Here is a 24728-nt window from a genome sequence, read left to right on the forward strand (position 1 = left end):
CACCCCCCCTCCTCCCAAACGCCCAAGCAATCCCACACCCCAAAACATTAACCACACACAACCCCACCGTCGCCCCGCGCACCACCCCCCGTGCCGAAAACCGCCTCCGCATCCCGCCCACAAAGCCTTGCTTCTGTCCGTTTCCCGGTCGTCGTCGTGCGGCAAGCAGGATGTACAAAGCGCTCCACGCGCCCGTCAGCCCCGCGCTGTCGACTTTGAAGTCGCCGCCCACGTTGATGTAGGAGCTGAAGATGAAGACGGGGACGAAGGTTAGGGGGAGGATTCGGAGGGGGCGCAGGTGTTGGGCTGTTATCAGGGTTGCGGTTAGGGTTGGGGGGATCGGGTTGTCTGGTTTGGTTGTTAGTATAAGGGGGTGGGAGAGGGAGGGGGGAGGGAGGAGATGGGAGAGACGTACTGCCCCATGCTTTTAGGGTGTGGGTTATTGTGTTGTTGGTGGTGGTGGTGGTGGGTTGGTTGGGGGAGGACATTTTGGTGGTTGTGGTTGTGGTTGTGGTGTGTGTTGTGGTATGTGGTGCGCGGAGGGAGTTTGAAGGAAGTAGATGATCGGGATGACGATGGATGATGATGGACGATGATGAAACAGGACCTGACGGATGTGAATGCGATCATACCGCGCGCGCGCCAAGCACACGCCCGCGCCACACCTACGACCTAATTACCTAGCAGCCACCGAAGCGCGGCCGCAACGTAACGTCTACTTTGACACCTAATTAATTACCTAGTTACCAAACACCACCACCACCCATCATCACATTTATCCGCGCTCGAATTACGACTCCGATTCGCGATAACACACACACACACACACACACACGAACACGAACACAAACACGAACACAAACACGAACACACAATCACGAATCCACACCTCGATTCCGCCCTCGAACTCACCACGCTCAACGATTTCTCTCCATCTGCCGCCTTTTTCCTACACAAGCGCCCGCCGCGCTCTCGCCTTCCATCCCTCCCTCCCTCCCACACACACACATCCATGTCCGACAGCAGCAAACGCACACACCACGACGGCTCCAGCACACGCGCCTACACGGCCGAGCAGAAAGCCGCGGTGCTACGCATCAAGCGGTGCGCGCCCACGGCGTTTTACGAAATCCTCGGCCTCGAGGAGGTGCGGAGTAGCTGTGGGGATGGCGAGATCAAGAAGGCGTATCGGCGGCTGAGTCTGTTGACGCATCCGGATAAGAATGGGTATGGTGGGGCGGATGAGGCGTTTAAACGTGAGTTTGTGTTTTTGTTTGGGGTGTTACGTTCTTTGTGTTTTTTGGGTGATGAGGGGAGGGGGAGGGAGGAGGTTTGTGGTGGATGATTGGGATAATTTCCGATGAGGAGGGTGGAGGGTTGCGTGAGCAACTATGGTGATTGGATTATGATGGTATACATGGGCTTTGTGGATTGATTGACGCTTGCTGGCACTTTCCATTCACATTCGTCGTCGTCGTCGTTGTCGTTGTCGATATCAAAGTTCCCTTGCGAACCTCCGCTAATCATGCAATATGTCGGCCGTGTAGTCGTCTCCCGCGCCTTCCAGGTCCTCTCCGACCCAGACAAGAAAGCAAAGTACGACAAGTTTGGCGGCGACCCAGATAACCGCTTCGCCGGCGCCTCATCGTCCTCCTCGGGCGCCTCGGCGTCACCGTTCAGTGGCTTCGCGCGCTCAAGTCATGGCGGTGCGGGCAGGGCTCCCATGTTCGAGGAGGAAATCTCCCCCGAGGAGATGTTCAGACAGTTCTTCGGTGGTGGCATGGGCGGTGGTGGTTTCGGTGGTCCCTTTGGTGGTGAGTCCGCTCCTCTCCTCTCCTCTCCTCCATCCCCCCTAATACCACACTCTCTCTCCCCCACAACACCAACCACCCCTGACATCCCAATCCCGCAGGCTTCGACAACGGCCCCGGCTTCGTCTTCAACCTCGGCGGCGGCGGCCCAGGCATCCGCATCCACCAATTCGGCGGCGGCGCACCCCGCCGCCGCCCGCAACGCAACCCCGACGGCACACCAGCCCCGCAACCCTCCCCCATCTCCGCCCTCTCCTCCCTCCTCCCCCTCCTCATCCTCTTCGTCCTCCCCCTCCTCTCCTCCCTCTTCTCCGGCGCCACCACCCCTCAAGGCCCCTCCATCCGCTTCGCCGAACGCGCCCCCTGGACCATGGCCCGCACCTCGGAGCGCCTCAGCATCCCCTACTGGGTCAACCCCGTCGAGGTCGAGGACATGAGCAAGAAGAAGTGGCGCGCCCTCGACGAGGCGGCCGAGTTGCGCCACATCGAGATTCTGACGCAGGAGTGCGTGGCCGAGGAGCAGCGTGTCGAGCGCATGGTGCAGGATGCGCAGGGCTGGTTTTTTGTCGACGAGGAGAAGATGGCGCTGGCGCGTGCGTATCGTAAGGTTAGCTGTGAGCGGCGGAGGGCGTTGTTGGGGAAGTTGAGGTGAATTTTTGCGTTTGTTTTGGTTTTGTGTCTTGTGTGTGTTTTTTTGGTTCCGGGGAGAGAGAAAACGACTGCATCGTGTAATTTTGTAACATGGCATTTTTTTCTTCTTTCTCTTTCTCTTTCTCTTTCTAGGGCAGGCGAGCGGCGAGGTATGACATTAAGTCCCGGCCCAAAGGCATAACGGAGTTCTCCCTTTCTTCCGTCTTTCATCTTTTTTGTCTTTTTCTCGATGCTTGCTTTTCCCCGCGCGTGGGGACAGAACTCCCCCCCCCGCGCACGTGGGAGAAACCGAACAGAACCCCCGATCCCTCTCCTTTTTGACGCAAAAACAAAAAGGACTACGTCGCGTTGGGTGGGGGATAGATAGAAAGGGAGATTGGTGCGTGCGTGCGTGCGTGCGTGCGTGCGTGCTTTTTGGCATGGTGGTAGGGTGTTTTATAGATAGACTGTTTTCTTGTGTGCTGTTGTTGTTGTCGTTGTCGTCGTTGCGACTTGGAGCGTGTTCTATTGGTTTGGGCTGGGCTGGGCTGAGCTGGGCTGCTATAAGCAATGGATGGATGGATTGGTGGATGGATGGATGGACGAATGAATGCATGGACTGAAGCATGGCATGGCATGGGATAATGCGCGCAATGGGTAAAATTGTATCTGATATATATCCAGCTGCGATACATATACTAGCCCGCCCTCCAAACCAACCAACCAAAAAACCGTATTCTAAACTATCCACGTCCTTTTTATGGTTTCGAGTCTGGGTCTATTTTCACACTTTTTACCTTCTACTTTTACTTCTACTTCTCCCAATTTCTACGGCTACGGCTACTGATACAACTACTACACAGCGAGTGGCACGACAATGACGCTGCTGTGTTGTGTTGTGTCTGCTTGACTCACAGCACCGCCCAAGCCGTGACTTTTCTTTTCTTTACCCCATGCTGTATACGTACTGCAGCTAGCCCCCAGATCCAAGTCCCTACGACGTATCCATCGCATCGTCCGTCGTACCACCACCACCACCCTGCACCGGATCCAGCCTCTTCTGCCGCTTCTCCGCCTTCCACGCCTCGATCCTCGCCTTCAGCGCCGCATCCGGCACAACATCCTCGATCCGCAACGGCGCACGATTAAACGGATCCGTCGGATCGCTCAACAACTGACTGCGAATCGTACTCATATCAACAACCTGCTTGCTCGTCGGCAAGAGAACCGGCTCCTCCATGAGCGTGGCAAGCAGCGGATCGAGAAAGTCGTCTGGGGCATCGCCAAAGTCCTCCTCCGCAACGTCGTCGAGCTCCTTGGCCGTGCGGATGGTGGCGATGAGGGCTTCCCAGAGGGCGATTTGCTCGGGGGATTTGAGCGCGAGGCGCTGCATGATGGTGGTTGCTTTTGCAAAGTTTTCGGGCTTGTAGGAGCGGCCGTCGCGGGCGACGGCGGTGTGGAAGCGCGGTTGGTCCATCAGGTTCATGTACACGGATACGATCTCGTCGAGCATCGTTTTGGCGTCCCAGCCGTATTCTTGTGGGTTTTCGACGCGGAGGTTGGAGGACTTGGGCCCCGTGAGGGCGTCGAGGTTGTAGTCGAGCATGTCGGCTAGCCGCTGGACGATCTCTGGGGTGGTGAAGGACTCGGCAAGTACTTCGGTGAAGAGCTTGAGCATGGAGACAGTTTCATTCGTGAGGCTCATGTAGGACTTTGCCCGGCCTTTGGCCGTTGCTAGGGCTTCTTCTTTCTCTTGTCGGGCGGCTTCGTCGAGGGGTGAGTTCTTGGCTCTGAGCTCTTCCGAAAGGTCGTGAATCTGGGTGAATGAGGTGAAGGACTCGTCTAGGACGAATGTGACGTCGTTGAGCAGAAGGTTGACGAATCGTACAAAGAAATCATGATTAACCCTGGTTTTACTGTTAGCTCAAGCGTCGACACATCATCAGGGGTACAAACTTTGCCTCCGTCCTTAGGTTTTCATGGTAGATCGAATTGCCCCAGATACACTTGATAATCTGAAAGATCTCGTAGCGTATATTGAACTTGTCGAAGAACTGTGTGTGGGTTCCTGTACGTTCGGCTTCGATATAGAACTTCATCAAAGCATGGAGGAGGTGCTCAGTGGCAAACGGGTCAGCAAACAAAAGGTCTCCAAGTACACCCTTTGAGCGCCCGTACACGGGATGAACACCGTGGTAAAGAATGGTCACAAGCCCAGACTTTACGTACGGGTTCTTGATATACTCTGTTGTTCGAAGGAACGCTATGCAAAACACAACGAGCTCTTTACATTGTGTTTGCGTGATGATCTGAGGCATATTCCGCGTGATGAACTTGAAATTGTCCACAATGTCCTCCAAGAAGTATTCCGGAAGGCATTTGAAGACCATTGGCTGTTCTTCTGGCATTGGAAGCGGCAGTGGTTGTTTCGGGTAATCCAGACCAGGGACCGCTAATCTTAACATCCATGCAATGACATATCTCATGAACTGCATGGATCGTGATTGCGTCAACTCATCGAGCAAGACGCCCTGGATGGCATGGACTGTTGCCTTACTCCTCTCCAGCTCATCTTTGAACTTCTTGACATGATTCTCAAAAAGCCTTAGCTGTTGTGGGTTGGACGCAAACTTATGCCGTTCCAGTTCCAGCTTCTCGACCTGTTTCTCCAACCACTTGATGTCTTTCTGCATAGTCGATAGCTTCGACCCTGCGGCCTCTGTGCCGTAGTGATGGGCTGCCACCGTCAGAAAGAACACTTCCGAGATAAAGTTGTTCATCCCCGATGCCTTCTCTGTGTAGAATTCGTCAGAAGCGTTCTGGTCTGCGTTGATCTTCGTTTCCTCCCGAATATCAACACGCGGACTACGTCGTAGATAATCCACATCGATACGCTCGATTTTTCCAAACTGAGCATCCATGAATGGTTCGCACAGTCGGTCGCAAATCACCGTGACGTTGACCATAAACCCATCAGATGACACGGTCTTGCGGTCAACTTGAATAGCTCGTCTTTTGTGATTGGCATTGACTGTGAGAGCTAGCCAGTCCAGCATGCGGTCTCTCGAGCCTTTGGTTTTGACAAAGGCATTCGTTATCTCAAAAATCTCGTCCTGATGAGTCTGTAACGTCAGCCTCAGCGCTCTCTGAGAATTTGCAATCATAGCCCGATCCTGCGGTGCAGAGCCAGAGAAGTAATTTAGCGCAACCTCTCCTTGCATAGGTGACAGAGCGAAGAATGGACCCAAAAGTGTGTCATGTTCTATGCGCTGGGCGGCGACGTTCAGGGGCAGGAATCTCGGTGACTCTGAAAGTGCAACTGCTAGCGGCTGGTATCTGCAGAAATTCCGTAACGCAAGCACATAAGGCTTATAATTCCCATTCATGCTCATGCCCGAAAGCTCTCGACTCAGCTGCTCCATGGCACCGACCAGTGCCTGTTTTATGTCTTCGCCGTCTTCACCATTCATCCGCCCAACTGCTTCGTTCAGGAAGTCGTGGCATATCCCACGGTCGTTCTCGGGGTCCACGAGCAGATGCTGGGCAAGTGGGTTCAGTTGACGTGGCTCCCGCTGAAACATTTCAGGTATCGTGATTGCAAAAATGCAGTAGCTCATGCAGATACGCCTCGCCTCTTCATATATATTGTACCGCTCGTTGCGTTCCCCGCTCCTCATACTACGGAACTGCCTCGACACTCTCTTCCATGAGGCCAGGAGGTAGTCTAGCGGATCCCCCGAAAAGCCAGTCCCTGCCTCAAGTACTGCCTGTTCCAATACATTATTACTTGTCGTCAACCTCACTTCTTGTGAATTGCTTTCTAGCTCTTCCTTTAGATTTGGTAGGAAGAACAAAGCGTTCCCGTGTATGTCAGTCGTCCGGCTATCGTCCAAAGTCACTCTGAAAATCCCCGAAAGCTGCTTCTCTTCCCACGCTGCCAGTGACTCGGGTTGCAATTGGCGTGCCTTCGGTCGATTCTCAGACTCTCCATCTCTCTTCTGTGGCGTTATGCTAATCTTGGTTGCTGGTCTGTTTTCAGCTTTCATGCCAAGCTGCACGAAAGGGTTCGACGCTTCGGAGGGAGCTTGGGCATTATCGGTGAGAGGTTGCGCTCGATTCGGCACTTCTGTTGGAGGCGGTGGAGAGGGTGCATTCGGCGACTGTGACTTCTCGGAGTTGCTTGCGGCGGGAGGACTCGACGATGGCTGTCCGCCGCCGCCACCTAACCTTGCGAGACGTCTAGCTCGTATCTGCGGATCATGTTAGGCACAAGAGCAGTAGCTGATCGCTGCTGAAGCTTACTTTATCTTGATCAGCCCGAGAATCCATAGCGATAGAGATGAGACTGGAATCAGGACGCCCGGTCTTGAAGCGAATGAAGGTATATTGACGATGCTGAAATCCGACAAGTTTAATGTAAAGGTCCGTGGCGTTGAGCTGTGTATCCGGGGGAGTGGTATTTGACTTCGTGCGCCTATGATGCAGTGTCACAGCGATGAGGTATTACAACACAACACCTAGGCAGCTCCGCCGACCACTGGGACCCTTGTTACGCTTTATCGCTAATCTAGCCCGCGCTTTGCGACGCGGGGCACAGCCAAGTTCAGCGCGTCTAGGTGCCTGTACGAATGGCAAACAGTGCAAATGCCACACAGACTGTGTACTGTGCCTTACTTTACTTTAGCTACATTGTTACTACTACACACCAGTCACGCTTCTTTGTTTGCATCATAGTCTAAATGATTATGCGTGTGTGTAAGATTTACAGTGGGCCTCATTCCGTCTCCTGTCTGTCATCAACATGCATTGTTACGAAACCTTCTGAACTACAATCAATATAAGTAACGAGAGACCGATGTTTCACCTTTGCTACTACTAGACCGGCACCAGACTGTTATACTATGTGAAGTGCGAATGTATATAGAAACCAGATGGTGCATCTAGCGATTACAAGCAGTTTGTCATAGAAACATTTATGTGCGAAGAGAAGTCATTTCAAAATCCATGAACAGGGCGTCAACGGGCAGCGTACAAGCGATCGGACTTGGTTCCAAATGAACGAAACATGTGACAAGAGCAGAGCGGAAATAGTCTCGAGTTGCATGGAAAAGATGCTCTCAGAATCGATTAGAAGTTCCTCTTACGCTGCCCAAATCAAAGTAACACTTGAGAAACAATTCCCATCACCGCTGAGCATTACAATTGGGGATCAGTTCTCTCGAAAGAACGAAAGTGCCTCTGCCCTGGCATCCGCGGTAGCTCAAAGTGAAAGAATATTGCCCGCAATACCACCCCAGGACATTGTCAAGAAAGAAGCCTTTGCAATAAACGCCTAGCATGTTGCCGTCAAATGGAAGCTCTTAAGCAGAGACTGGTAGTGGTGGTTGTTTGAAATCGTTCGCCCTCGCCAGGCTCCCCACCAAGAGATCCACTATCCACATGCAATGCTCAGCCGGTTTGCTGGCAGAGCTTGTCGACAGCCACGAAACGAGTCATCTAGATTGGTACATGCCGGATTCCAAGAGGCGTAGCAGTCGCAGGATATGAAGCCCATGACATGCTTACAAAATCAGGCACTTCTTCTCCTTCTTCTTCCTGGTGAGAAGTGCAGCCCGAGTGGCGTGTTCAAACACTTCCCTGACACCTTCGTTGGTCTTTGCTGAACACTCGAGATATTTCTGGGCGGTGATTTTCTTGCGGACATCCTCTGCCTGTGCAAATTGTTAGGTCAAGTTTGAACATGTTGTTTTGCTGACATGGGGATGACGAACCTGTTCGGGAGTGACGGGCTTTTGCGAAGTCTTGTGAAGCTCCTCAATGGTCTTTTGGTCGTATCGCAAATCCTTCTTACATCCAACAAGGATGATGGGCAGTCCTTGGCAGAAGTGAAGGACTTCAGAGATCCACTAACGAAAAGAGCAATTAGCAAACAAGGTACCGCACGTGAGCAGGTCTGTCAAGGTTTACCTTCTCTTGGACGTTGTCGAGAGAATCCGGGGAGTCAACAGCGAAGCAGATAAGGATCACATGTGAGTCTGGGTACGATAGAGGCCGGAGACGGTCGTAATCCTCCTGGCCAGCGGTATCCCACAAGGCTAATTCAACGTGCTTGCCGTCCACCTCGACGTCGGCGACATAATTCTCAAAAACAGTTGGGACATAGACCTGTAGTTCAGGGTATATCAGCATTCCATTCGATAGATGTAGAGTGTAACGGATTGATGCGATAGATGAAGATTTTGGCAGATCGGGGTTGACGAGGGCTCTACGAGGGCGTGAAGCAATGGACTAACCTCAGGGAAGGTACCCTTGGAAAAGACGCTGCACAAGAGGCGATATTAGCATTGGATCAGTCTATAATCTGTAATCGCAAAGAGGCGTGTAGAAGTAGATTAGGCGGTAAAAAGTGACGAGACTTACATGAGGAGACAAGTCTTTCCGCAGGCACCGTCCCCGACGATGACGAGCTTACGACGGATTTCCGCCATTATGTATTGATGCAAGTGGTAATACGGGTTCGAAGATGGGTTGTCTGATTGAGAAGGGTAAGTTATCAGCGTCGATGCAGTGGAGAGAAAGGAGAGATGTTGAGGTTGATGGTCGTGGGTGCGGAGGACGGAGCAGCTAGGCAAAGATGCACTGACCAAGGGCGCTGGCGCTGGCGGTCTCTGGGACTTGCTGCGGCTGTGTTTGCGACGACTGGACAGGCTTAGCGCGTGGCTGGAGTCCTTACGGCAGGGAACAGTGACGTGGATGGGATAGCTGATTTATGAGTTTGGGAATACTAACTGCAGAGAGTTGAGCAAAAGCGAAGAGGTCGTCGTCGAGGGAAGACGATGCTCAGTGAGAAGACGGCCGAGACACGGTGGATGTGGTGGATGTGAGTGAGACAACATGCAGGCAGGCTATCAGGCAGCATCCATCCGTCCATCAGTCCATGGATAGGCGTTGCTCAAAGCGGCATGTGGTTCGCCCTGTTTGTAACACGACCCTGCCGCTCTGTTGATGCTCTCCCATCCATCTTTCACTTGTGCTCGAAGCTACCTGTTGTTGCTGTTGTTGTTGTTGCTGTTATTCTTCTTCTTCCCAACGTGAGCCGAGCAGAATTCTTCATTATTGCATGTCCCTGTGTGACTTGGTCGCGCGAACCACGTTTTCTGTCCCATCTACTACAGTACAGGTTGCTCTATAAATTCTACCGACACCACGCTACACTACAGCCCACTGGATCTGTATAGAGTTCTTGTGCTCGATTGATATTACATACATCATTCCTATATCATTTGCAGAGAGCATCTTGCCATATCATACGCTTCTCCACTCCAGCCTCAAGCAAGAACCCTGCCCCGGACGGTCCCTTAAGCTCTTACCAACTTATCAGCCGCGCAATCAAGCACTTGGCATCCTTGAACCGGGGCAGAGGTCCATGCCTCACACATCGTGATCTGAGTCTTGAGACTGATTGCCTGAGGGAGCAGTTCCTGCGAAACACGGGCTGGGCGTTGGGTGTAATACTGCTTAGTCTTCCGAGGAAATGTTCACCTACGCTTGCTATTCAAGACGAGTGGCACCTTGCGGCCTCATCATAATCGGCATCCACTGCACTTTCGGCTATCTAGAGCAATGTGCGTCGGTCTGTGGGCGCCTCGAGCACTAATTATTCGAGAGCTCGCCGCACGGGCTTAGTAGTCAAGAATCGTTCTTGGAAAGGATCCCTCCCCACCTATGCATGCGTCTATCTCGAACCGCACAATCCTGTGGTTTCGCGATATCTTCACTATCAAGAATGCAGCCACAAATCTATCAGGACTAATCCTTTTTGCCCATCAAGACACGCCAAGTCCGGCCTGTGAGACAGCAGCTGCATAACGCTCAAATGGCTGTCGTACCGTAAACCATCTTGTCCAGACGCTCCACAGCACGCTTGCGAGCGTGTACGTCGAGCGTCAGACGATTTCACTCCCTACGCTCTACGGTTCGCGATTCAGTATAAAGTGAAGTGTTGAGAAATTATTACGTTGTCGTTGGAATTGACAATGTATCTCATTCACGTTTCGTGATACTGTCGCTGTTCAGCAGTCGATCTACGATCTCGTCTAGCAACGCCATGCTTTATGCAAAAACGCCGGTCCATGCCCCAATAGCACGATAGTATATACATGTTCATATCCATACACTTTATATATGCATTCCCATATAATAAATGACTCATGGCTTGTTTACATCGCAGCGATCAAGCCACCCATAGCGACGCCCAACGCAAGCATGCCGCTTCCAGACCTAGCCTTGTTCGATGGTGCAGCCCCCTGAGATGCAGATGACGCTGTGTTCTGTTGATCATTGCCAGAAGTAAGTGTGTCCGTATCAGAAGAAGTCGGTGCAGTAGAGGGCAACGTGGGCGAGGCTCCGGTTGCAGTAGGGCTAGGATCCGGGCTGCCATTCGTCTCAACGTCCGCATCACCTTTCACGCCAAATCCAACCTTTGACTCGCTCCAGTCGAAGACGGTATACACATTCTTCAAGAAGACGTCTCCAAGAAGCCATTGATTCTCCCCGAAAGTTCGGCGTGGGATTATTTGACTATTGCAAGCGCCGTTGCCATTATCACGGCCGACATAATCAAGTGAAGAGACATTGTACGTCTTACCACCAAATGTGAATTGGATTGCTGCGGTGGAATCGCACGGAACCGTGTAGGCATCAGCGATCGATTTGGAGCCGGGTATCAGATTGTGGATCTTCGAAGCATCACCCGGAGGTATGAGTAGGAATGATGTTCCGGTATCTAGGATTGCAGAGCGACCCTGCAAGCCGGACGATTGCCCATTCACTCCAGCATCATCGATTGGTATCTCCCAAAATCCATTCGCGTTGTCGATGATGTCGATGTAATGCAGGTCACCGTCGTAACGAGTGGGATTTGGTGCACCGAGATTGAGCTCACCGTCAATCGGCGGAGTGGCATGTCGGCCAAGGTGCACGCCTATGACTTTAGCATCAATAAGCCGCTCATGGATAAGGGCTTCCATGAGAGAGGGTGCGTTGGTTCCATGAGGGTCTGAGTCGATTCGGCCTAGTCCAAGAATGCCATCGAGGGGAAAGCTGGCAAAGTCTTCGGATATACCTGTCGCAAGACCAAATTTGAGGTCTACAGACAATCCAGCAAAGTGTACTGTATCAGAGGCGACCGTACAATTGACGTTACCAGTGCCGTAAGCGACACTAAACTGGGCATCTGTAGTCTGTAGAGTAGACGACGAATCCTTTCCAAGCGTATTATGGAATCCACAAACGTCACTTTTACAATCTGAACTCATGACCCAAGTATTCGAAGCGGCTGTATCAAGCAACATATGGTATTCCGTTTGACTGGTACCAAATTGCATGCTTGCCATGTATGTGTAGTCCGTTCCATCTTGATCAATTCCCACGCTGTTCGTCTGGGTAGGTCTGGGTGCAGATGTTATGTCGTACGCGCTGTCTCTTAAGCGCAAGGGGCGTCGGGCGACACGATGACGACGGAGGGGTAAATTGATTGCTCGCTCCGGAGTGCTAATTGAAGAAGCGGGAATGCTACGAGAGCCTTTCGCTGGTCGCCTCTGGGTGGCAAAGTCTCCCCAGGCTTTGGGAGTGTAGAGGTAGAAGGCTGTGGCTTGCGGTAGGAGGAGTAGGAGGCATGCGTATGCCAGGAGGAAAGTGTCCTGCATTACGACTGAGGTGCAGCCTGGTGTGGTAGGACGTCAAGCACAAGCCTGTAGCTCGAGAGGATGAGCTACCTGCTGAAGACTAGGACTTCATGAGCCTCCAGCGGTCGAGTCAAAGAGTTGAAACGAGCGGAGAGGAAATGGACAAGGGCGGAAGAACAAGGCGAAACAAACGACGACAAACGACCCACGACGTGATGGGTGTGCGAGTGCAGAGTTGTAGAAGGCTTCAAGAAGTCCATGGCGGCGCTGGTAGATAAGATAACCTTCTGAGTTTGAGGGCGTCCGGCACAGCGATTCACTACTGGCAGAGGAACGATGCTGTTCGCAAAGGCAGGTGTTATGGAACGGGCTTAGTGGGATATTGACACGATCACCCCTGTCCAATCAGCATGCTCGGCAGGCGCTTCTAACATGACAAGCGCAGGAGATGAAACAGATGGAAGCCGAGCATTTCCACATAATACATGGCATATGTGTTACTTTCTTCTATACCGATACTGTCTAAGTGATGTAGTACACATCTCTGGGGTCTGTAGCGTGTGACCTTTCTTGGCATTGAAGGGGTCGAGGCGGATACATTTGTTGCCTCACTTGTATAGATGCGTAGAGCACGCAATACACCGTAGCTGCGTCTTTGGACGGAAGACAAGTTACGTTGTAGGCAGAGTGGGACATAGCAGTGGCAAAAAGCTTCGCTGACCAAGAACTGTCCAAAGTCTATTGGAAGGTACCTATAACTAAGGTTGTCACTGTCAAACCGGTTAAGTCGCACGAGATCCCTTAAAGCCAGGAAGTGATCGCATATGGCACTTGAGCACTTATGAGTCCTAAGAATGTCAGTCGCAAAGTGCGTTATTCCTAGATACAAGTCTCGACACGAGGAGCTCAAGACCGCGGGCCTGCGGGGTTGGAAACTTGGACGCGCTGGAGCTCTTACTTTCCCTAGCTTCGCCTAGCGTTAGAATGCTATAGTGTCTGGATGGTGTTGTAGATCTATCATCTCTCCGAGCCCTACTAGTAGCCTAGTCTAGCCCCAGCCCCAGCCCCAGCGAACGGGTCAATGCAGGTGACAGCAGTAACGTACATTGTACTGGCATGGACACTGCAACAACACTGCACACGTTACGCCCTTGAGCGACGAACAATTTGCCACCCTTTCGAACACCTTACGATACAGATCGGGCCTCACAGACTGGTCCCTCGGACCCTGTCAAAATTGACGTCTTGGAGGTGCCCTAATCCTGGTCCTGGTCAAATCATGGCATGGCATGACATAGATCTGGATGATATAGAGCCAGTCATAGGGCAGAGCACACCTCCTAATTGTCCAGCCTCTAGTTCGGCATGATGAATCTCTATGGGCCACTATCATCGGAGCAGAATGAAGTGCGGGGGAATTTAGCTCCAAGCCCTCAAGTCCAGGTCTGTATATCACGCGTCACATCGGAGAAACACGTACAGCCCAGAGCTCTGGAGACAATAATTGCACACTCCCAAGATGTAATAAAATTGTGGCTAGAATGGAGACACCGCCAGTTCGAAGGAAAGAGTTGAGATGAGATATTATTGGGGGGGAGCTTGGGCCATCGGTATGATGCATGCTTAACCGGCGCTCGGATTGGGGAAAGCGGATCTCAACAATTGCTTCGTAACGTGCCGGTGAACAGATGAGAGAATACCTTATAGCATTGATGAAATTCCGTTTCTGCCGATGTCTGACCACCAGGGCACATCCTGGCATTAATTGTTATTCATCATTCATTATTCGCTGTCGTGTGCACCAAACTCGGTGCCTCGAACAACGCCTGTCCCTGCCTCTTCCAGCTCCCCGAATCTACGCTGGGCCACCCCAAGCTCCGCTCCAATTGCACCGTCATGCATGCATGCTCCGAAGCTTAAACATTTCCCCCCTCTTGTGCCTGTTACTCTATTAGTTTGTTGAATAATACTTATATTCCTGCTCCCACCGCCCTTCAGCTTACGCTTCCCTCTTCTACCTTTCTTCTATCTGCTTCTACTTGCGCTCTCATCTTCACGAATCATCGCCTTCATACATACTCCATTCTATACATAGATAGCCACTTCTACACCTCCATTAACACCATGGCTGCGCCTCGGTCAACGTCACTCCGTGCCCTTCGCCAGCTGTCTGCGTGCAGTAGGCAGACTGTTCAGGTCCGCAAGCTACATATGACCGGTCCTACTACATTTCCATCTCCTCTCCTGACTTCAGAACGACCCGCTGTGAATCTCCCAAAAGACCTTATTGGTCTCCAGACCGAATGCCGGAAGCGTAATCTGCCTGTCACAGGTTCCAAGCAGGAGGTGAGCCGATACCTATGTTGTTATAGACTTGGATGCTGACATTATCAATCAGCTAGCTGACCGTCTCTCTGCCGACGCAATGCTACAATCACGCAGCTTCAGCAGCGCTATTCAGGACATGAAGCGTCCAGCAGCCTCCGAAGCTGACGCATACATGGCCATGCCTCCAGTCCGACACTTCAACACCAGCCGAACCCTGAAGTCCGTCAATGACAGCTCTACAATCGACTTCGCCTACTTCCCCGACTTCAATCCTGATGTTGAGGCTCCTCCTCCAAGCATCCGCGTCCCCCTTCTTCCACAGAGTGTGGCTGCACCCAATACCGCCAAATTCTCCGAGGAGGCTCAGGAATCGGTACGAGACACTCTCCGCAATATCAAAATCTAGCCACATTCCATACCACACTCGCTACACCTTGTTCACCTTTCGATTGGGGGAAGGTTGCTAATACATGTTCTTGGATTCAGGATGTGATGCGCGGTACCATAGTTACTGCTTCGGCTGATTCTACTCACATAAGTACTCCGTCTGCCATGGCAGATGTGCACGATAACAATTCAATTGATATTGGGGAGATGGCTCAAAAAGTTGCTGCTGCAGCCCAAAAGGTCAAAGAGGCTACAGTGGATGAGACACCTGTTGTTCGGAAAGTTTGGAATGGCTTTCTGGACGATCTCCTTGGTCCCAAGTCATCTAAAGCGACTTCCTAAGGTAGACGCCGATGCGACCTGTATGATGTGACGAAGCGGTGAGCATTTCATTGACTACGTATCTGCACACAAGTTTTCGAAGTATGCGTTAGTCCGTTTCTTTTGTTCGCCAGTCTCAACTACGGAGTCTAATGTGCGAATCTACCTCTGACCTTCGTTTCTGAGTTTGAACAAGGCCTGGAAGCGCTCTAGCCATTGGCAAACGACATATATTAGTATTGACGTAGTTAGCGTATAAACACAATGCGCATTTAACATCGCACCTTGACTTCCAATCCTTCCGACTCCAATATACCTAAAAATATCTATTGTCGGCTCCCAACCAGTTCAGACCCTAGTACACATTCCCTTCCCTCTGCCGTCCCACGCCATCTACTAGACCCTGCGTACAAACCGCTTGCGCCATATCTCACCACAATGTCATAGGCCAAGACCCTAATTGTCTTGTCCAGTAGCACTTCGCCCACCATGAAATATCCCAAGACTTCTAAGAAGCTGTCATTCCCTCCGGGAAACGCGTCGCAGACCCAATATCAAAAGGTCCGAAAAGCAGCGGATTCAGTGGGCCGCTGGTGGGGATACCTGCGGTGGCCGGCGCGGGAGTGGGTGGAGCAACGGATAGCCGGGTCCTAGAGCCGATGCGGCAATTGAGGGCTGGGTCGGGCATGAGTGGTGTGTTGATCACCCCACTAACGAGCCACCTAATTAATCTACGTAGAAGTAGAATTATATGCTTCAACGTTAATCTTAATCTTAGTACTATGTTAGTAACTCTTACTTTTGGTAATACTACACGTACAAGTTATACATACTCTAATGCTTTTTTTCATAACTCCACGAATTTCTGTACTTTACTCTATATGCTAAGTAGTGTTGTTTTTATTACTCTCTTCTAATTACGTGAAAACTTTGGTTATACATAGATATTCATAGAGTTTTTTATAGAAGCATTAGTTCATACATATACTAGTATATAATACATCTACGTTTAGTATTTTATTTCTATATACATAGATACAATCATATGGGATATAGAGCTCTAGTTTCAGAAAGGTAGAGAGGAGGCATGCATGTATAAGTAGCATTAGTGGTATTATTTAGGTATGTGGTAGGATATTTACATGATATCACGATAAAGTAGTAAGGTCTCTTCTTACTCCTTCCATGGCCACATGCAGAATTTCACGTCCGCATCGCCGGCAAGGTTTCCAACACGACCTCTTCGCCCTGCACCTCAAACTCCACCTCACATTTCTTATCCACATCAATCGCAATCTTATACTTGCTTGGATACAACACTCTCTCCCCTTTCTCGTTCCACCTCGCCAAGCTTCCAATCGTCAACTTCAACTCGTGAACGTTCTTCGTGCCGGGCGCGACGTCATGGAACCGCTGGTACGCGACAAGCGCCTTGTTTGGATACGGCGCCGGGCCGTACGCGCCAGATATAAACGCCAGGGCGACATAGTCTGACAGCGTGCTACCTGTGTTTCGCACGGTGGTATGCAGGACGGCAAAGGGGCATGTATCAAGGTACGTGTATCCAGACGCCTTGCACGCATCCACCAGCGTGTGCGTACTCAGCCCTGCCAAGGCTGTATCCGGCAAGTCCAGATGCGCATCCACATCAAACGAGGTATAATGCAGCCCGAATCCAAACGGCAATACGGGCGTGCCTGTGTACCATTGATACGTGCGGCCCGGGTTACTTGCGTTGTCGGGCCGCAGGTTCATGTCTGTCGGCGCAAGCGAGATGTAAGAGGCTGGGTACTGCGTTACGGGCAAGCGGCCTGCCGGGGCGACGACGCCGAAGATTATGTCTGTGATTGCGCGCCCGCCTTCTTGGCCTGGGTAGCCGGCCCAGAGGATGGACGACACGCCTGCGTGGGCGAGGAGAGCGGAGTCGTCGACTTGGCCGCCGCCTGTTTGGACGACTATGAGGGGCTTTGGGTTGTCGGCGAGAGCGGAGAGAAGGGAGAGTTGCGTGGTGTTCCAGGCGATAGTGCTGCGATCGCTGCCTTCAGTTTCGACGGTTTGGTCGATGCCGCCGATGTAAATTGTGATGTCGCTGGTATTTGCAGCCGCGAGGACAGGCTCAGAGTCGAGAATGCTGGAGACAAAGTTCACTGTTACCCCCGGGACGGTCTGGAAAGCAGAAAGGGGAGACTTGATATGTGGTGGTATGCCGGAGTAGCCTCCTAGCATCTGAGTCGTTGCGTTGGCCCAGTCACCTACCAGGGCGACCGTGATAGGTCTTGTGGTTGAGGTGTGGAGAGGGAGGGTGTTATGATCATTCTTAAGGAGAGTCATACCGGAGGTAGCAGCTTTCCGCGCGAGGTCCTGGCTTTGGGGAACGTTGATATAGGAGGCGTCGATTTGCCGATATGGTTGAGCGGCAGCATTATCAAAGTACCCGAGTCTAACGAAGGACGCGAACACTCTTTCTAAGGCTTTATCGATGAGTACCTCCAGTTCTGGTTTTGCAGCAACTGCGCCGGGAAGCCAGGTCGAGAAGTATACACCACAATCCGTATCAGTGCCAGCTCTCAGGATAGCCTCAACGGCTTCTATCTCAGTGGCACCAAATCCGTGTCCATCTGTTGAGTTGAAGACAACATCCAATGCAAAGCAATCGCCGTTGATGTAGTTGTCCGGTTCAGTCCAGCCCCAGTGCTTCCTGACCACATCTTCCATCAACCACCCATCCGCACACTGTGGGATGCCATTGACTGAATTGTAGGCACACATAACGCTCCCCGCTTTAGCATCTCGTGTACACGCCTCAAAAGGATGGAGGTAGTACTCTGCAAGGTCCTGTAGCCCGATCTTTGCATCGAAATTGTATCTCGTAACACCATCGTGAGTGTTATCAAGATCGTTTCCCGCAAAATGCTTGCACGTAGCAACTGTCTTTCTATACTTGTTGCCCAGTGGTCCCTCCATACCCCTGATGAAGGCCTTTGCATATTCCGCAACACGGAATGCGTCTTCTCCGGGCGTCTCCGGGCCACGGCCCCATCGCGGATCTTTGAATGGGTTAACATTTGGCGTCCAGTAGTCGAGACCAGCGTGACCAGCATTTGCAAATGCCCTAGCTTCGGTACTTATGGCATCTGCGACGTCAAACACTAGATCATCATCAAAGGCTGCTGCGGTGAGAATTGGCTGTGGGAAGGATGTGGCAGATGAATATGCGCCGCCATCCACGGAAAAATTGACGCCAATGGAGATTGCTACGCCGTGAAGAGCTTCGTTCCAGAGCTGCGAGTATATCAGCAATTGGTTAAGCTAGTTAGGTTGCGGTACTAACGATGAAAGGGGGCAGACCGAGGCGCTCAACACCGGGCATGACGAAGATCGTATGATTAATCTTCTCCTCGAGGGTGAGCTCAGAAATGAGCGAGACCGCGCGGTCGTACGGAGCTGCAGTTTCTCAGTATATGGCCAATTGCACACGGTGTATAGCACTCACATTTGGAATCATCACATATCCCTATAGAGCTTAGTGGCTCTATAGAACAATCCGGCAGGGGTCGCACTGGGGTATTGATAAGTACATTGGCAACGGTCTGGCGGAAGTCCGAGTAATTTGTCGCTAGTGGAGGAACGCCAGGTCCAGAGAAAGCCATCTTTCAGACAATGCTTTGTAAACCTTTAGATAAATCTAAGGTCTTTACTCGGTGGATGTTAGTAAAAGAAGAAGCAGGTCATCACGACGTGTTGAATTGTGTTGCAAGCAGAGCTGCAAATCAATCGCAGGCAAGACTTAACCTTAAGTACTTGACCGTCGCATGACTATCCATCCTTGTATCGATATTATATCAAAATCCGCGTCGTCATTAGTACTCATTTTGGTGCCACTAGTACCGAAGCTCATTGTTCATATAAAACTTTTTGTCGTATAGGGGCCATGTGACGGGATAATTACCGTTAAGGCCTTGTGGAGCTTCGTATAGAGTACGGCCGAACGCTAGCCATTTTAGGTAGAGAACCAGGTACACGACCTTGGCATAGATACGATGAAAACGGCTTTGTGGAGAATCATGAGATCTACTTGATCGTATTCTGTCATACACCAAAGCGATCGAGCATTCGCAGAGCAGAACGATGAATGAAGCTTGAAGTATATATCTGAAGCTCTTCAATATGTATGTCGTAATAATCTGCAAGTCGCGGCGCAAGGATAATCCCACTTTCAATGCCAATTCATGTGGAAAAGGTGGTGTGATTCATATACATACAATTTCCTTCAAGTGCGCGCAGGGAGGCGATTAAGAAACACTCGACACAGAAAACAGAGTTTCCAATGTTTGAGGATAGTTTTCGTATAATGACAGGCAAGTACTTGTAACGCTGTCGTATGGAAACCTGCCTTTCCCACTTCCGGTATCCACTTTCAGCCCCATCTCCAAGTTCCTTCTGGATATGGAGCAAGCAAGGAATAGAGACACCCAGCCAGATAGACAGCAAGTAATTATCAGTATGAAACGAGACATTAGGACACCGGCAAAGAGCTTGGAGACATCGACTTTCATGCAGATCCGGGTATACAATGCACATAGTCAGGATGATAGTGTAGAACACAGCAAGCAAACAAACAAGGCCGTTCCAACCCAGCATAAAGCAGCCGTGACGCTCATAGGCTTCCGGACGCCGATAAGGCTCGGTACATATAGGAATGTGTTCATGGATAGACCTGATATCTCTCTCTCAACAGGTTCCATAGTCATCTATACATTAGTGGATCAGCAAACTCGACCAGATCAAGAGCCTGAAAGTGGTAATCCATACTCACAGGAGGAACACAACATTGATACTGGAAGTCGAAGTTAAACATTCTCTAGTCGATTTTGTGCATTTAGCCTACGGTCATGACCTACTATCGTCATGCTATGGCACGGATAGCATAGTAATTTTGTTGCAAAACTCTCATTCAAACATCAACCACGTGGTGGCGAATTCTGTTGATGCGACCTCAAAACTGGGTACCTAAATCCTGACGCGGGCAAGCATAACCAATGGCATACCATAGGAGCCAGCCACAATCGCGTAATGTGAACCTTCGCTTATGGCGACCAATCACCAGAAGGAGCGATGTTTAAATATAATAGTCGATCCCTTAAACAGCTCTGAATTGCGGGGCATCCAGACTTCTTATTGTTAGTGATGGATGCCTTCCCGTAATGATAACACGGCAGGACATTAGCTCGATACCACTGTGGCTGAGATCGTGCAAAGAGATCCTGTAGGAGACGTCCCAGGTCCAAATCATCAATGGCGGCATGTACATTCGTCTATTCGAACGGTTTTCGTTCGCCCGGCCCGTCACTGCGCCGCAGTCTACCATATCGTGGCTAGTGGCATCTGAAGTATAAGTAGATGTCTTCCACACCTTGACAGAGATCTATCCCTTGTGCAACATTCCACTAAGCATTCCTGAATCATCAAAGATTTTTAAGCATTCTGTAAACATGGTCCTCAAAGAAGTATCCACCATCATTCCACCCAACCAAGCCGATGGTGCGCCCAAGAGGATCAATATGATTGCCCGCAAAGACTGTACATCACTCTCTAGGATACTTCTTTGAACCCATCATACTAACGCATTAAAGTCCGTGACCGCTTCGAAGCCGAAAAGCCTGGGCACGAGAAGTTCTTCTCTTCGCTCTTCGGCGGCGAATGGACCATCAAACTCGATCCATCCAACCTCTTCACCTATACCGAGGAAAAGGATGCGAGCATGTTTGGCTACTATTGCAACAAGTTAGCATAACCGCTATAGACCTTTTCTCCATTTCCATTTCCTGATAATCTAACAGGTACTTTGCCGACGGCCAAGTCCGTGACAATCTTGCCAACTTCACGAAAGAATATGCCGCCGACGGCATCACGCAAATCAATAAGCTGGCTCACACCCACACTATCACCATCGAACCCTCTTCCTCGACCAGCGCTGGCCTCGACTTCGCCGACGGGAAATTCCGCATCCTATTCTCCGAGCCTGATGGCTTCACTTCTGGCGCCTCGTACTGGTCTGGCTCCCTCTCCAGTGCCGTCAGCGCCGCCGAAGCCAGTGGCCCCCAAACATCCGCCGGGCAGCCGCGGCAAATGAGCATTGTCGCAAAGCGCGATATCCGGGACCGCTTTGAGGCTGAGATCGGGCCGATAGAGGAACGCGTGCGAAAGTACTTGCAGGCGCCAGACTTCACACTCGATCCAAACTTTGAGGCGAATTATGCGTTTTATGCAGCATGGGAGGAGGAATTGAAGGCGGATCCGGACGAGACTGCAATCCGGCAAGTCGAAAAAGGGTGGGAGGGTATGATCGGGTATTTTACTTTGAAATATTTTGTGCGGTTGGCGGATTACTTACGCGATGAGGGGTTCGCGAAGGACGAAATGTTGAGGGAAGGGTTCAAGGAGGTGGTGAATGCGAATTGGGTTGTGGTGAGACAGGTGGAGGATGAGGTCTTCAAGGATGCGAGGGGAAATACTGAAGACGCAGTTATTGAGGACGGCGTTTTAGTATTCAGAACGACAAGGAAGGCGTTTGGATGGAATGAGGGAAGATGTGTGATGAAAATTATGGATCTGTTGTGAGGCGATCGCCCTTGGGGGTTTACAGAACCTCATCGCGGATCGAGTGTTCAATATCGAACTTCAAGCGTATAGATTACCTTCACTCCCAGGCTTCTCCCCAGGCTTCTTCTTCTTCTTCTTCAGCAGCAGGTTGCGAATTCTTTTTCGGTGCGGGCGCGACTGCTTTCGTCACTCCTGATACATGCGTTTTCTTCGCTGTCACATTGCCAGTAGAATTACTCTTCAAGCCGACGCTTGGTCGGATTGCGCTTGCTGAGGCTTTTGCAAGACCTTTCGGAAGTGGCTTCGATACAGGCTTCTTGGTTTCTGCTTGAGCTGCTAGCCAACCAGCGAAGTCAGGCTCGCCCCCATCGTCATATGTCGCTGTTTTAGTTGTCCTGACCCCAGTAGTGACCGTAGGTGTGCCCCATGGATCCTCAAAAGCATGTGCAGTGTCGTCAGTCTCAGAGGAAGGTTTGCTAGTACTGTCAGGATGATTGAAAGCATTGGCATTCGAATCGTCATCATCCATATCACCCCAGGCATCGCCAAAGTCTTCCGCTTCGACATCAGCATTGACACTAGATGTCAGGGGGCCAGATTTAGCAGATGAGAACGGATTTGCTTTGCTCGCCTTCGAGAGCCCAGAGGGCTTGTGCGGCACATTTGGAGATTTTGGTGGAACTGAAGATGGCCGGGAGGAGGGCTGTGATAGTGATGAAGGTGCTGCAGTACTACCGTTCGTGCCCGTATGCATTTCACCACTTGCACCAGCAATTTTATTTGTAAAGGAAGAGATGGCCCACCCCGCCCATGAACTACTATCACCTTGCGGAGTTCCGATCCTGGGCGCCCCAGCAGTTGCTGCGGTGGAGTTCTGAGGTACAGCAACAGTGTCTGGCAATGACTGGGCGTACTTACGGATACGTTGGAGATATATGTCCATCGTCTTGTTTGCTTGATCACGTACAAGTCTACTTGTTGTTAGTCAGATCTTATCTGAGAAGTATGCCAACGAAACCTACTTCTCTTTATCGACGAGAGATGGACAAATAGCGGGAAGCATTTTGCTTGCGCAATCATCTTCAGAAAAGAGGTCGGCGGTTGCTGCAAGCGCTAACAGACCTGCATTCCTTGCGTGCACGAATGGATCTCGTAGGGAGCGTGCAAAAGCTGCAGATAGGACTTTGGAGCGCGACTACGACATCAGTCTTCTATCGTACATCAGATTTATGATGCTACTCACGCTAGACCCAAGGTTACGTGCAATCTTTCCCAAGCAGATTGTTGTGTTGGTGCGGATGCCGGGCTGTTCATCGTTGGCAGTCTTAGCGAGATATCTGAGTAACTCTCCATTGATGGTGCGATCCGAGAGCTTCTGCACAACTGTCAAGATAGCTTTGACAGTCTGCTCTCGCACCACTGGTGCAATATCTGTGAATCCTGTGACCTGCAGATGTTAGGCCTTACGACGTTTGGAACGGGAAGCAAACGTACTAGCTGGGGAAAAATCTTGTCGTTCACTATTTTATTGCTGAGATGATCAATCATCAGGGGCAGATTGTCAAGTAAACAGACTCGAATAGCCCTGTCTGGCAGTGTGAATAGCCTGACTATTACTGGCGTAATCTGGCCATCGTATTCTTCGTCTGTTAACTTGGTACTGATCTTCATAACTACCCCGAAAACTTTAGGACCACCGCCTCCGTACTCTACAGATTTGAGTAGTTCCGGTAGAACTTTCATTTTGAAGAACTCTTCAGGGAAGTCGTCTGAGACTTCATCTAGCTGACTATAAAAGAATTAGCTGGCTGTGCGCTATAGCCGATGGCAAACGCACCTTAGAAATTCTTCCCTCTCCGCGTCTGCTTTGAGTCCTAAGCCGTCAATGTCTTCGGTAATCTGTATAAGTGGTGTCTGGAAGAAACCGCCATGACGTAGTCCTTGGTCCAGAAACTGTCCCGTGCTAAGGCGAATCTTGGGATCCTGTGCAATCAAGCGCTTGTAACTTTGATGCATGGCTCGAGGTATGCCCTTTGTCAGACTCAGCTGGTCGGATCCCATAGAAGAGCCATTGAATGCTTCGTGAACCAGACTGCCGTAATTATACGCATCTACACAATGAACAGGGTAGCGCTTAAGAGAGTCCCAACCTGACTTCGCCACCTCTGGTGGCGCATACCGAGCCGAGTCTGGTACCAAGCCTCCATGTGTCTGTTACGTGTCAGCGAAGCGCCAGGTAGGGCACTTCTTCACATACATATATTATAGCTTCATCCTCTTTCAAAGAGCTTAAAACGTCAAACCCACCCAGCTTCCATTCTCCGCTCTCACTTGTGAAGACGGATGACGATCTCAGGCAGCCGTGTATTGACGTCGCCTCATTGTTGATGAATTTGATTGTTTTCTGTTTCGATCAGCTAGCTCCCTTCCAGAGCTGCGAGGACCCTACACACAGCAACATTATGGAGCCCCCACTTGATCGTTTCCTCTGCTAAGCTCTTTCTTTTGATATGCCAGCCAAGGGGTACCAAACGCTCTGTCGCGATGTATATGTACGATTCTGTCTACCCTGAAATGAGACTCCAAGTCATTGTGCGACAACAGGGGAATATACCTCGACTGTATCCAGGACCTTGATCACACCGGGATGGCGTATAGTTCGTAGTTTTCGCAAAGCATTGCGAGCTAGGGGTAATCGGGATTTGTTCGCGGTCACGTCGAAGGAAAAAATGCTACATTTAGAACCGTCTTCCTGCAAATCAAAAGAGTCAGCAGTAGCAAATATTGACGTGCGTCGCAATGATCATACGCGTTTAGTGCCATTGTGCAGAGTCCATATTGACTGTTCCACATCCACACGGTCACCGAAATTGTAACCAAAAGCCGGACCTTTTGAAATAGCGGATGCGACGGCGGACTTCAGAAAATCCATATGTACAAAACTTTTGTTATCTGGCTCAGA

General features: G+C 50.8%; 10 protein-coding genes across 10 annotated transcripts; 3 read left to right on the forward strand and 7 right to left on the reverse strand.

Annotated features, from left to right (window-relative positions):
- Positions 1 to 47: 47 nt before the first annotated feature.
- Positions 48 to 607, reverse strand: EJ05DRAFT_509356 (uncharacterized protein; the record flags this gene model as incomplete). The annotated part of the gene is made up of 3 exons (XM_033748092.1): positions 416 to 607; positions 177 to 348; positions 48 to 126 (listed from the first exon to the last, which is right to left on the reverse strand). The coding sequence occupies exons 1-3, from the start codon at positions 486 to 488 to the stop codon at positions 48 to 50; spliced, it is 324 nt and encodes a 107-aa protein (XP_033602076.1). The 5' UTR covers positions 489 to 607.
- Positions 608 to 872: 265 nt separating this feature from the next.
- EJ05DRAFT_304523 (DnaJ-domain-containing protein) lies at positions 873 to 2541 on the forward strand. The gene is made up of 3 exons (XM_033740630.1): positions 873 to 1256; positions 1548 to 1814; positions 1913 to 2541. The coding sequence occupies exons 1-3, from the start codon at positions 1013 to 1015 to the stop codon at positions 2461 to 2463; spliced, it is 1062 nt and encodes a 353-aa protein (XP_033602077.1). The 5' UTR covers positions 873 to 1012; the 3' UTR covers positions 2464 to 2541.
- EJ05DRAFT_304524 (uncharacterized protein) lies at positions 2542 to 3252 on the reverse strand. The gene has a single exon (XM_033740631.1). It carries the CDS (start codon positions 3067 to 3069, stop codon positions 2620 to 2622), a length of 450 nt encoding a protein of 149 aa, XP_033602078.1. The 5' UTR covers positions 3070 to 3252; the 3' UTR covers positions 2542 to 2619.
- A 33-nt stretch (positions 3253 to 3285) lies between these two features.
- On the reverse strand, positions 3286 to 6950 carry EJ05DRAFT_304460 (uncharacterized protein). Its single transcript, XM_033740629.1, has 3 exons — positions 6744 to 6950; positions 4398 to 6691; positions 3286 to 4348 (listed from the first exon to the last, which is right to left on the reverse strand). Exons 1-3 carry the CDS (start codon positions 6768 to 6770, stop codon positions 3436 to 3438), a joined length of 3234 nt encoding a protein of 1077 aa, XP_033602079.1. The 5' UTR covers positions 6771 to 6950; the 3' UTR covers positions 3286 to 3435.
- Positions 6951 to 7889: 939 nt separating this feature from the next.
- On the reverse strand, positions 7890 to 9274 carry EJ05DRAFT_304436 (belong to Rho subfamily). The gene is made up of 7 exons (XM_033740628.1): positions 9231 to 9274; positions 9086 to 9125; positions 8862 to 8973; positions 8735 to 8762; positions 8409 to 8606; positions 8213 to 8347; positions 7890 to 8152 (listed from the first exon to the last, which is right to left on the reverse strand). Exons 3-7 carry the CDS (start codon positions 8927 to 8929, stop codon positions 8003 to 8005), a joined length of 579 nt encoding a protein of 192 aa, XP_033602080.1. The 5' UTR covers positions 8930 to 8973; positions 9086 to 9125; positions 9231 to 9274; the 3' UTR covers positions 7890 to 8002.
- Positions 9275 to 10463: 1189 nt separating this feature from the next.
- EJ05DRAFT_474707 (acid protease) lies at positions 10464 to 12457 on the reverse strand. Its single transcript, XM_033743658.1, has one exon. It carries the CDS (start codon positions 12146 to 12148, stop codon positions 10661 to 10663), a length of 1488 nt encoding a protein of 495 aa, XP_033602081.1. The 5' UTR covers positions 12149 to 12457; the 3' UTR covers positions 10464 to 10660.
- Positions 12458 to 13880: 1423 nt separating this feature from the next.
- On the forward strand, positions 13881 to 15470 carry EJ05DRAFT_509360 (uncharacterized protein). Its single transcript, XM_033748093.1, has 3 exons — positions 13881 to 14473; positions 14526 to 14828; positions 14942 to 15470. Exons 1-3 carry the CDS (start codon positions 14252 to 14254, stop codon positions 15182 to 15184), a joined length of 768 nt encoding a protein of 255 aa, XP_033602082.1. The 5' UTR covers positions 13881 to 14251; the 3' UTR covers positions 15185 to 15470.
- A 495-nt stretch (positions 15471 to 15965) lies between these two features.
- Positions 15966 to 19094, reverse strand: EJ05DRAFT_509361 (beta-glucosidase). The gene is made up of 3 exons (XM_033748094.1): positions 18657 to 19094; positions 18495 to 18607; positions 15966 to 18445 (listed from the first exon to the last, which is right to left on the reverse strand). Exons 1-3 carry the CDS (start codon positions 18811 to 18813, stop codon positions 16367 to 16369), a joined length of 2349 nt encoding a protein of 782 aa, XP_033602083.1. The 5' UTR covers positions 18814 to 19094; the 3' UTR covers positions 15966 to 16366.
- Positions 19095 to 20600: 1506 nt separating this feature from the next.
- Positions 20601 to 21855, forward strand: EJ05DRAFT_474713 (uncharacterized protein). Its single transcript, XM_033743659.1, has 3 exons — positions 20601 to 20743; positions 20797 to 20947; positions 21004 to 21855. Exons 1-3 carry the CDS (start codon positions 20656 to 20658, stop codon positions 21782 to 21784), a joined length of 1020 nt encoding a protein of 339 aa, XP_033602084.1. The 5' UTR covers positions 20601 to 20655; the 3' UTR covers positions 21785 to 21855.
- On the reverse strand, positions 21813 to 24698 carry EJ05DRAFT_526343 (ARM repeat-containing protein; the record flags this gene model as incomplete). The annotated part of the gene is made up of 9 exons (XM_033748863.1): positions 21813 to 22737; positions 22789 to 22961; positions 23010 to 23213; positions 23261 to 23555; positions 23604 to 23977; positions 24024 to 24170; positions 24220 to 24330; positions 24381 to 24518; positions 24576 to 24698. The coding sequence occupies 9 exons, from the start codon at positions 24696 to 24698 to the stop codon at positions 21864 to 21866; spliced, it is 2439 nt and encodes an 812-aa protein (XP_033602085.1). The 3' UTR covers positions 21813 to 21863.
- Positions 24699 to 24728: the final 30 nt, after the last annotated feature.

This window comes from Pseudovirgaria hyperparasitica (assembly GCF_010093815.1).
Source record: "Pseudovirgaria hyperparasitica strain CBS 121739 unplaced genomic scaffold EJ05scaffold_5, whole genome shotgun sequence".
In the NCBI taxonomy this organism is placed as follows: domain Eukaryota; kingdom Fungi; phylum Ascomycota; class Dothideomycetes; order Acrospermales; family Acrospermaceae; genus Pseudovirgaria; species Pseudovirgaria hyperparasitica.

What these genes read in the sequence shown, in the direction of transcription:
- EJ05DRAFT_304523 (XM_033740630.1), top strand. Translation starts at nt 1,013, where the DNA reads ATGTCCGACAGCAGCAAACGCACACACCACGACGGCTCCAGCACACGC. An exon ending in GGCGGATGAGGCGTTTAAAC is followed by an intron (nt 1,257 to 1,547) that starts GTGAGTTTGTGT and finishes TCGGCCGTGTAG; the next exon opens with TCGTCTCCCGCGCCTTCCAG. An exon ending in TTTCGGTGGTCCCTTTGGTG is followed by an intron (nt 1,815 to 1,912) that starts GTGAGTCCGCTC and finishes CCAATCCCGCAG; the next exon opens with GCTTCGACAACGGCCCCGGC.
- EJ05DRAFT_304524 (XM_033740631.1), bottom strand. Translation starts at nt 3,069, where the DNA reads ATGCTTCAGTCCATGCATTCATTCGTCCATCCATCCATCCACCAATCC.
- EJ05DRAFT_304460 (XM_033740629.1), bottom strand. Translation starts at nt 6,770, where the DNA reads ATGGATTCTCGGGCTGATCAAGATAAA. An exon ending in CTCGGGCTGATCAAGATAAA is followed by an intron (nt 6,692 to 6,743) that starts GTAAGCTTCAGC and finishes CATGATCCGCAG; the next exon opens with ATACGAGCTAGACGTCTCGC. An exon ending in AACCTAAGGACGGAGGCAAA is followed by an intron (nt 4,349 to 4,397) that starts GTTTGTACCCCT and finishes CAGTAAAACCAG; the next exon opens with GGTTAATCATGATTTCTTTG.
- EJ05DRAFT_304436 (XM_033740628.1), bottom strand. Translation starts at nt 8,929, where the DNA reads ATGGCGGAAATCCGTCGTAAGCTCGTCATCGTCGGGGACGGTGCCTGC. An exon ending in CCAAGGGTACCTTCCCTGAG is followed by an intron (nt 8,607 to 8,734) that starts GTTAGTCCATTG and finishes CCTGAACTACAG; the next exon opens with GTCTATGTCCCAACTGTTTT. An exon ending in AGCCCGTCACTCCCGAACAG is followed by an intron (nt 8,153 to 8,212) that starts GTTCGTCATCCC and finishes CAATTTGCACAG; the next exon opens with GCAGAGGATGTCCGCAAGAA.
- EJ05DRAFT_474707 (XM_033743658.1), bottom strand. Translation starts at nt 12,148, where the DNA reads ATGCAGGACACTTTCCTCCTGGCATACGCATGCCTCCTACTCCTCCTA.
- EJ05DRAFT_509360 (XM_033748093.1), top strand. Translation starts at nt 14,252, where the DNA reads ATGGCTGCGCCTCGGTCAACGTCACTCCGTGCCCTTCGCCAGCTGTCT. An exon ending in TCACAGGTTCCAAGCAGGAG is followed by an intron (nt 14,474 to 14,525) that starts GTGAGCCGATAC and finishes ATTATCAATCAG; the next exon opens with CTAGCTGACCGTCTCTCTGC. An exon ending in CCGAGGAGGCTCAGGAATCG is followed by an intron (nt 14,829 to 14,941) that starts GTACGAGACACT and finishes TCTTGGATTCAG; the next exon opens with GATGTGATGCGCGGTACCAT.
- EJ05DRAFT_509361 (XM_033748094.1), bottom strand. Translation starts at nt 18,813, where the DNA reads ATGGCTTTCTCTGGACCTGGCGTTCCTCCACTAGCGACAAATTACTCG. An exon ending in GATATGTGATGATTCCAAAT is followed by an intron (nt 18,608 to 18,656) that starts GTGAGTGCTATA and finishes GAGAAACTGCAG; the next exon opens with CTCCGTACGACCGCGCGGTC. An exon ending in TCGGTCTGCCCCCTTTCATC is followed by an intron (nt 18,446 to 18,494) that starts GTTAGTACCGCA and finishes ATATACTCGCAG; the next exon opens with CTCTGGAACGAAGCTCTTCA.
- EJ05DRAFT_474713 (XM_033743659.1), top strand. Translation starts at nt 20,656, where the DNA reads ATGGTCCTCAAAGAAGTATCCACCATCATTCCACCCAACCAAGCCGAT. An exon ending in TATGATTGCCCGCAAAGACT is followed by an intron (nt 20,744 to 20,796) that starts GTACATCACTCT and finishes AACGCATTAAAG; the next exon opens with TCCGTGACCGCTTCGAAGCC. An exon ending in TTTGGCTACTATTGCAACAA is followed by an intron (nt 20,948 to 21,003) that starts GTTAGCATAACC and finishes ATAATCTAACAG; the next exon opens with GTACTTTGCCGACGGCCAAG.